General features: G+C 40.3%; 1 protein-coding gene across 1 annotated transcript in view; it reads right to left on the bottom strand.

Annotated features, from left to right (window-relative positions):
* Window positions 1-1173: 1173 nt before the first annotated feature.
* JCAD (junctional cadherin 5 associated) overlaps window positions 1174-10160 on the bottom strand; it is a 62996-nt gene continuing 54009 nt past the window's right edge. The window contains exons 2-3 of the mRNA XM_040352603.1: window positions 5442-8833; window positions 1174-1389 (exon numbers count right to left, since the gene is read on the bottom strand). Of these exons, the coding sequence (XP_040208537.1) occupies window positions 1355-1389; window positions 5442-8833 (3427 nt within the window). The 3' untranslated portion in view covers window positions 1174-1354. The remainder of the gene's footprint in view (window positions 1390-5441; window positions 8834-10160) is intronic.

Raw genomic sequence — 10160 nt, 5'->3', positions numbered from 1 at the left:
AAGTAATACAGTTAATTACTGTTTGAGTGGCTGGGTCTGAACAAATCCCAAAAGTCAGGTTAATAATGCCCCTTATTCATCACAAGTCGTGTCTAACTTTGTTCGATTTTTTGAGCTTGCTAATATCAAATGTCAATAAAAGGCAACGTTTGCAAGCTTCTAAATAGTGCAGCGTGGCTCCTGGACTGGGCTTAGAGCCTTCCAAATTAAACAGTGATTTGTCCACCCTTTGTAAGGCTATGGCATACTGCCATCATTGTGGGAGGAGATGTAGGAGCTGAGGGATATAGCGGATGGAAGGAGTATCCTTAAAAATTGAAGAATTTCCCCCCATATTTTTTCAAAGACATATTCTGATTGGTTTTTGGATGCTCACCAAAAGATGGACTCCGCAATAGACACACCCAATTTTTTAAAACTTCCTCTGTCATTTTCACTAAAGGCCATCTATGTGTACAAGCTCTTAAAGGTTTTTAGAAATCATTTCCAAATTGCAATTTTTCTCAACTGTTAATGATAAGCAACAATGCTTGCTTCGCTCGTAAAAATCAGCTGTCAAAAAGATGTTTACTGGTTCATCTACAATGAAGAAAGCCCACACGCTATATTGCAGCCAGTTCCTTTTCATACATGTCTTTAAATCCTCCCCCACAGTCAAAATGTTTTGCGCTTCTCCAACAGCAAAGATACACAGCCAATTAGATGTGTTTGCTCTCTTTCCAAGCTCATGTTTAGAAGTGTTTCTGCATTCATAGAACACACATCAATTCTTCAACACAATCTTATTTTTCATTGTGGAACTGTCATCAACGTGGAGGTTTAATGATGTGGGATGAATTTGCTTCATTACATGTTCATCCATCTGTCCAAAAACATGGTAACGAACAAGCATCCATATATTAAAACAGTTTTAAAAGAAAGAAAGCAACGATGGTCTCTCCAAGTATAGGATACGTTGGTGTGGATACATTCAGGTTGTGTTACTAGCCTCCTGTGTTCATACTTGTGCAGAGTTCAACATTACATTCATCGGGACTGTGGCACGCAGTGTGCAAACTGAAAAACAATTACATGTTTATGAACATTGTTGGTCAAGGTCTCCTGGGATTTTCCTTCATGTGCTTCTCAAGGAAAGGACTTTCACTAGTAAATTTCACTTCTTTCTTTGCATTCCAGATATTTAGTGGTAACGGTGCAGAAGACAGATGACTTGGTTCTGGCAGTAGTAATGGCAATGTGGAAATGGCGTAGATAGCTTGAACAAGTTTTGATAAGAAAGCAGAGAACATCAGACCTTCTTTTGCCTTGACCCGCAATGCTCACAGTAACACACAATCATTTACCAAGAAAAGAGTTATACTCTCTCGACTCTGGCTGGGTCATATACATCTGTGGAATATAAACAGGAAAGAAAAAAAATAATGTTACATGCATCTAAAATGGCATACTGCTATCACAGACAGTGCTCTAAGGCCCCGTACACACGACCGAACATGTCCGCTGAAACTGGTCCGCGGGCTCTTTTCAGCGGACAAGTTCGGTCGTGTGTAGGGCCTAGCGTACCATTTTCCAGCGGACATTTGTCCAGCAGACCGTTTCCCAGCGGACAAAAAATTCTTAGCATGCTAAGAAACATGTCCGCTGGAAACCTGTCCGTCGGACATGTTCGGTTGTCTGTACAGACTTACCGTACATGTCCGAGCGGCCGCCATCCCTCGCATGCGTCTAATCACTTTGACGCATGCGTGGAAGCATTGAACTTCCAGGGCTGCGCACGTCGCCGCGTCATCGTCGCGGCCTCGTCACCGCGTATCGTGTACGCGCGGATTTCTGTATGATGGTGTGTACAGCCATCATACAGAAATCTCCGGGCGGACATGTCCGGCGGACCGTTTTCATCGGACATGTTTGCCCGTGTGTACCTAAAAGTAGCAGAAAATCTCCAACATCAATACAGACAAATATATATTTTTTTCAATAGAGTAGGAGAAGGCTAAAACCCCCGTTATATTTTATACTTCTCTGTGTGTATCCCAATTGCAGATTTTCCCTCACTTAAAGCGGAGGTCCACCCGATTTTACAACTTTCGCTCAATCAAATTACTGCAATGTATTAAGTTATAAACGGACATTTTTTTGTTGTGTACCTGTGTTTTCCTGATGTTCATCTCAGCTTTCTGTCTGTGTCTACTGCAGATATGGGTGTTTTTTTTTGCGGCTATTCCGTAATTTCCTGTGTGCCGCAATGTCTCCTGGGAGCTTGCATCATTGTTCCAAAGAGTCATTGCGGAGGCCTGCCGTGAGTTCCCACGAGATTTGGAAAGAGGAAGTGATCTTTTTTTTATTGGTTTGGTTGCCATCACAACGGGACGGGAACTTCTGCCACCGCCGCCCGTTCTGATGGCAACCTGGAAGTTTGCGGCGCTGCTCGCCTGAACACTGAGCATGCACGGGAATGAGCGGTGAATGCTGGGAGCTCAGCATTTACTGCATCCTGGAAATCAATGCATGTGGGCTTCACATGCCCACAAGCAAGATGGGAACGGCCGGGATCAGTTTTTATAACTACTTCTTTGAAACTAAAAAAGGACAGCAGCAGATTTTAAACACACAAACAGTGAGTATTACATTATTGTTTGGAATGTGTCTGAAGAAAAAAACAAGATGATCACGGGACCTCCGCTTTAAATTCTGTCTGGTAAAACTATTGTCAATAGGACAGAAGTTAGAGAAAATCTCTTTAGTGGAGCCCCAGATAATAGTAAAAACTAAATAGGTGTTCTAATGATTCTTTCCCACTCTGTCTAAAATCAACTTCAACAAAAGTAGACGTTTGTTGCTTTCCAAAAAGTGCTACCAGGCTGAAAGCCTCCTGAATTACGCACTGATTTGTCCACCCCCTGTGTAAGGCTTCAGCATACGGTCATTGTAGTGGGAGGAAATGCATGAGCTGAGGGATGTAGGGGACAGAAGGAACAAGCCTATCCTTGGGTCAGCCTACACATAGCTGAGGAGCCTTCTTTTTCATATTTGACAGTACTAGGGCTATTACTAAAATGTTAAAGATAGTATCAAGTCAAATGCTCCTTCTGGGAATTTTCTTCCCCAAAATTGCCTATTGTTGTGACCCTAGTTAAAAGTTGTCTAACATTTTGCAATCTTATTTTACAATCTATTACATATAGATATTGCAAACATCAAACAGTAACTTTTCCATACACAAATTTATGGACATACTATACCTTGAGGGACCTCAAACATTGGCACCTCTTCTATCTCTATAATGTGATGACTGTTGTTCAACATTTCTCTTAATTCCATTCTTGTAGAAGAAATGTCCACTTGAAACTACTCTACAACAACATTCTTTTCACCATTAATAGTACATTTTTCTGGCTCCTGAAATTCTCTATTTATACTTTTCAGTTATCTTATAGCATTCCAAGGGTGTCGGTTGACAGGTTTAAACGAAACCAACCAAAAACCTTGTTCTTATAGCATGGGTGGTCTTCCTCAACCTCATTCTTATCATACTTTACCATTTTACCCTTTCCATCAACATTTGTACAAGGTAATTCATTGGGGCGCTCTGTTCTAGGTATCTGAAAATGTACTGTTGCTAGAAGGTGCAAATTCTGTCTGACCTTTAATACCAAATACATTGCCTTATATTTTCTGCAGACAGTCTACCATCTATTAGTCCTGTTGGAAGGCGTTAAATGTTCCTTCATCCTGGATGTTCTGGGATTTTTTATTCCCAATATTCCTTTTGTTTTGACCATTGTTAAAAGTTGTCCAACATGTTAATGTACAATCAATTACATACAGATAAAACGCAACTAATTTAAAATAAAGCTTTAAAGTGGTTGTATACCCACATACATTTTATTTTTTATTTTTTAAAACAAAAAAACCTGTAAGGCAAAAGCACAATGAGCTATTATGCAGCTCATTATGAAATACCTTAGAACGAGGTGTCCACATTTGATCCCAGTCCACGCCGAGGGAGCTGACATGTTCCCTCAGCGTTTCTTCCGGGTTCGCGTTTTTTTGCGCTGTGAGTGGCCAGACCCGCGATTCGCGGGAGTCTTCTTCCCGGCAAGGTTCGGCAGCGTCTGGCGGACCTTCACAGTGCATGTGCCGTGAATATCTCCTAAACCGTACAGGTTTAGGAAATATTAATTTTACCTACAGGTAAGCCTTATTATAGGCTTACCTGTAGGTAAAAATAAAAAAAGAGATTATACAACCACTTTAAAAGAGAAATTCAGACAAAATGTTTTGTTTGTTTTGGCTAGAGATATCATCTTTAAATTCCTTTCTGTCCCCCCAAACCCCCTCCCCCGAGTTTTCTTTCCACTTCCTATCCTGGTGAAAGGTAGTCACCATGCCAGGAAGTAAGGGAAGAGCTACAGTATATGACAGGGTCACAGTCAATATTACTACACACTTTATTTAACAGAATGGGGAATGGTTAGAATTTGTTTTAATGCTTTCTATTTGTTGGAAGATTTCTTCTTACTTCTTGTAAAGTTGAGAGATTGTTACTGGGACAGGCAGTGGAGGAAATCCCATACAAAGGCACACAGCCAGCAGTGAACGCTAACAAGGTTCTAACCCTTCTTCTCTCTATCCTAAACTAAAAAATGTTAACTGTATGCAGGCTAACATGGGGTGAGATATACTAAATTTAGATAAAGTTATCTGAAAGATGAGGTTTTAAGATACGTAGAAAAAAAATTATGTAACCTCCATGGATTGTACAGCTAGCCAATACATCACATATCACCCGCTAATAAAAATATTCCTAAATCTGACTTTACTGTAAAGTCACCAATAGGGCAGTCTTTCAATGTTTTCAAGGCCACACAGAACTGAATTCTAAAAAAGGTTCTGTGCAGTATAGCCTAATGCCGCGTACACACGATCGGACATTCCGACCACTAAACCGTGGATTTTTTTCCGACGGATGTTGGCTCAAACTTGTCTTGCATACACACAGTCACACAAATGTTGCTCGGAAATTCTGATTGGCAAAAACGCGGTGACGATCCGAGGGCTTTCACACTGGAACGTTGCGCTAGCATTACGGTAAAAAAAGTCCTGCTAGACGCATCTTTGGAGAGGTGAACGCTCCTCCACCGCTTCTGCCCATTGAAAAATGAAGAGCAGATTACTAACTGGGGAATTCAGCTATGGGAGAGACACCGTCATTATCGCTTTGTGCCAGGGGTTAGAGACACAAAGTAATGCCAGCAAGTCTTGTCTTATGATTCTCTGTGAGCAATAAGAAGCCTGTTTGTGATTCAACCCACTGGTGTCTCTGCCAAATCATTTGCTTGTATGGTAGAATGTAAGCAAGATTTGAACACATTCTTCTATATATATCAGTAAATTTGTTTAAAAAAAATCAATTACACTGATTTCTACAGTTTTCTTACCTGCACAAGATAAAGAATCCAATTTATCTTTGCCTTTTGGTGTTATGAGAAGGTTTTCATCTAGGGAGATAACTCGTTTATAAATGGAACCCATAGAGAATTTTCTGGTTCTTCCATCATGTGTTCCATGAAACTGTTTTTCCTCATCTAATTCATCACCAGAATCTGTGCTTTTAATGCTTAGCCGCCTCATTCTGGAAACAGAATCGACTTCTTTCATGCGAGCAAGGCGGTCTATAGCAGTGCGAACTGGCGTAGATGCAAGTTTCCCCTGTAATGTTTCTATCATTTTGGATGTGCTCCTTAGCCTTTTCTCAGCACTACGCAAAATATTTGTCTCATTCTGCTCTGAAACTGATGGATATGCCAAAGCTAGTTCCTGATCTTGATGTATGTTCTTTAATTTTTCAACAGCTTTCTCATTGTCTACAGGCAAACGAAGGACACTCTTGAAAATCCTTACTGCCTCGTTTGTCGAAAATGAAATGTCACTCACTTTGGGACTTTCATTGTTCTGTGGCTGTACTCCACTACCAAACATAAGATTTTCTGGGCTTTGAGCTTCAGAGCTTCCGTTTGATACTAAAGAATCCTCCGTCACTTCGATTCCAAGAATCCTAGCAGCTCTTTCATGAAGGGATTCATTCCCTGGAATGTCCAAAAAGTTGTGCTCCTCGAATAAGTCTCCATTCTCACTTGTGCCACTAGAATGTTTACTCAGGTCAGGAACAGAACGCCCGTGGTTTCTATCAGCTAGTGACAACTTCCTTAACATATTATCACCAATTTGGCCAAATTTTGCTGAGCTAACTTTAACTACATCAAAAAATGTATGGTCAAAACAAGTCTTGTCTTCTTTGAAATGGTGGACTAAAGCATCTGGAACATCTTGTTTTATGGTGGGAGAAATTTTATTTGCGTGACTTTGTTCTGAAAGTTCTTGTTCTGTTTTTGGATTCAAAGGTGCGTTTGTAGAAACTGCCTCTTTAGACCTCTTAATTTGAACTTGTTTTTGTTCTGGTGTGCATCCATCAGATAGCTTTCCTAGTTGATTGTTGGACTCTTTCACTTGGGAAGATTTGCATATTTCAGTCCTCTCGCAAATATCATACGTTAACTTTTCCGTACACCACTTTTCTGACTTACTTTGGAGGGCCTCAAACAGTGGCACCTCTTCTACCTCTATAATGTGACGACTGTTGTTCAACATTTCTCTCCTCAATGCTGTTCTTGTGGAAGACATTTCCATTGGAATCACTTTACTTTGCTCACTAACTACATTCTTTTTACCATCAACAGCACAACTTTCTGGCTCCTGAAATTCTTTATTTAAACTTTCCAGTTCTCTTATAGCATCCCAGGGGCGTCGATTGACAGGTTTTAAAAGAAACTGACCAAAAACCTCTTTCTTATTGCATGGGTGGTCTTCCTCAACCTCACTCTTATCACACTTTACTGCTTTTCCCTTCCCATCAACATTTACGCTAGGAAATTCACGAGATTGCTCTGTTTTAGGTATTTGTGTCAATAACAAGGATGTCCTTGAAAATGCACTGTTGCTGGAAGGTGCAAATCCTATCTGACCTTTAATACCAAATACATTTTGTCTCATATTTTCTGCAGATGGCCTCCCATCTACTATCTGAGATTGTTCACTCTGTTTTTTCCCATTATAAATTTCTATGTCTGTTAACAATGTTTGAGTTTGCTGATCTTTGTACTGATCACCTGGCCACGAGCCAGATAATGTCAGCTCCCTGTGTTGCAACTCGCCAGATTTGAGGTCATTTGCTTGTTTGTTTTCCTCTGTTTTGAACTGGGCTTGTTTTAGTAGCTCTGTATTATTGTTCAGGTTTCCTGTAAGTGTTTGTAGCTCTAAGTCACTGGAAGATGCACTTAAAAGCCTTTGCTCGGGGAGACCTGCATTGCTGTGTTTTAGCATGTTCATCCTGTCTGTATTGTCCATTAAACGCTTGTTGTTCTTGCATATATCAGATGGGCTGGAATCAGATTTTACTGGAATTGAAACCAAGCAAAATATTGTTTCATTTAGTTTCCTCTTGGAACTTTTTTTGCTAAAAACAAAAGACTCAGGTTCAAACTTTTTGACTTTCGTCACAGTTTCACAAACACTGTCAGAATGGGTCTTTTTTAAAGACAGTTTGTGAGTGGGCTCACTGTCTTCTGGCAAGCTACATGCTGTCGCTCCATCTCTATTTTCGGGAAGCGGGCAACACATTTGATCTGGAATGGAGATATGCAACCACTGTTTATGCTTAATACCTTCTCTTTTTACATGATGATGTCCCAAATTTTTGGGGTTGATAAAGGCACTATCTTGTTCTCGTTTGTGAAGGTTAGTATCCTGATTCACATTTTCAACCCTACAAGGATCATTTGTGGAAGAGTATTTTTTACTGTGGTTGTGTTTCTCGGCCTCCTTGGCTATATGTTTAATTCGTGGGTCATCAAAAGGGATATATTGTATGGAGTGTTTACAATTTTCTGAGTGCCTGTGGCTGGCTGGTTTGGTGAAAGGACCATTGTTTCCGAGAAAACAGATGTTTTTTTTGTCACTTGTGCTGGTTTTCTCAGCCGAAATATTTTGCCGTAAGCAGTCACTTGGTCTAGGCACTTTTTTTAAAGTTTTATTGGCTGGATGTAGTGGAGTTGGGGACTTGTATGATGGAGGAGGTATGTAATTAGGAGGTTCCATGCCTGAGTCATGAGAACAGGAGTCCTGGGAGGAATCTAGAACTTTGGGAGATGAGTGTTCATCTTGTTGATCATCTTTATTTTCACCAACGTCTACAGCTCCCCACGTCTGCTGATGAAGTTCATATGATGGTGGCTTTGAGGGTCGACTATATTTCCGTTTTGAGGAAGAACTCTTGCTGCAGTCCTGATTTACAATGTAATTATCGTTATCTTGCTTTGAATTTTCTTTGATGCAAGAGTTGTCACCTGAACTTGATGTTATAGCCATGTGGCATGGACCTTCAGGAGAATTACCCTTTGAAATAAATTGTATTTTCTGCTTACCGGGACACACAAATGGACCACATTCTGGATTTGATGAGATTAAATCCTCTAACTTCTCACAACTGCCATCTGATGTCTGCTGTTCTACTGTTTTTACACCTACTGCTACTTTCTTTCTTGTTTTCTCCACATTTTCTATGACAGTGTTGTGACATTCCTTGGCATTTTTATCTACTACGTTACATCTCTTCTTTCCATCAATATTTATTGGCAAAGCTGGCTTGTCTGCTGCTCCGTTTTCTCCATGTCTGAATAAAACACTGAAATCTTGGCCTCTTCTTCTCCAGTACTGAATGTCTTTATCTGTCCTTGCCCAACATGGCCGTTCAGAGTGAAGTTTGTCCAAGACCCTGCAATATAAGGAAGCATTCAGTATAAAAGATCTCATACATTTACATCCAATCACATTAATGATATGCAATGTAAAAGTTTATGACAACTTAATCTCTTTATCCATAGTATTAGTAAAACTGCTGTAACAATTAGGTTCAACTCATTTTATCACCAGCCTTAAAAATGAAAACAACAAATACACAATTAGAGGTAATGTGATATCTTATTCTCACAGAAGAAATTGTATTTGTGCCGTCTACCAATCAAGAGTTTTCAGAGAAAAAAAGAACGAGTTGCTTGCTACTTTAGGAGAAACAAAGGGGTTGATTTACTATAGGCAAATAGACTGTGCACTTTGCAAGTGCAGCTGCACTCGTTTTTCTTAGCAAATGTAATGTGATAAAGCTTCACTTTGTAAAAAAATCTCAATCAGATGCAAGGAAAAAAAAATGCATTTTTTTGCACATGATTGGATGATGATATCAGCAGAGCTTCACCACATTTGCTAAGCTCTGAGGAAGACGAGTGCAACTGCAAAGTGCACAGTCTATGTGTCTTTAGTAAATACACTTCAGTGAGTACTGTACTTCTTCCTTGCAGGTCTTTCACCCCCTTCCATTATCTGGTGACTAGTTCAAAATAAAAAATTGAAAGAATAATTTCTATCGTAGAAAGCAAGAATGCAGATTTAGGGGGGTGGGGAGGTTGAAGATTTAATCCCTTTGTGGTCACTCTTTATTCAATTCTAATCAGATAAGAACTGCAACAAGATGCAGAAATCAAGAAAAAATGTAATACTTTATTTAAAAAAGTGATGCTGTTGGGAGCTTTACAGAGGAAGTAAACCCTGATGGGTTTTACTTCCTCTTTTGCTCCCTGCAAAGCCTGCCAATTTAAAGCATAATGGGCTAGTATGCATCGCATATTAGCCCATTATGTGACACTTACCTGCAAACAAATCCGGCGCTGCCCCCGGTGCAGGCTGCGTCCGTCTTCTTGACTCTGGCTCTGTGATTTGCCGGAGCTGCGTGTTGTCACTCCCGTGCATGCGTGCTGGAGCCGCCGGTAATGGCACAGTCCAACTGAAGCAACGGCACGACGTGTCATTGCTTCAGTGAGCATGTGCCGATGTCTTCGGCATCTGCAGATACAGGAGGATATCTCCTAAACCGTGCAGGTTTAGGAGATATCCAGGATAGCTACAGGTAAGCCTTATTATAGGCCTACCTGTAGCAAAAAGTGGCATGTAAGGGTTTACAACCACTTTAAGAGGCAATAGAAATGTTTTAGCCATTAATATTGCTTCTTAAAAAAAAATTGTCTAGGTCATAAAGAGAGGCCTTG

Source organism: Rana temporaria, chromosome 5 (assembly GCF_905171775.1).
Source record: "Rana temporaria chromosome 5, aRanTem1.1, whole genome shotgun sequence".
In the NCBI taxonomy this organism is placed as follows: domain Eukaryota; kingdom Metazoa; phylum Chordata; class Amphibia; order Anura; family Ranidae; genus Rana; species Rana temporaria.
The sequence above is the reverse complement of the archived record's forward strand: the minus strand, read 5'-3'. Positions and strand labels throughout refer to the sequence as shown.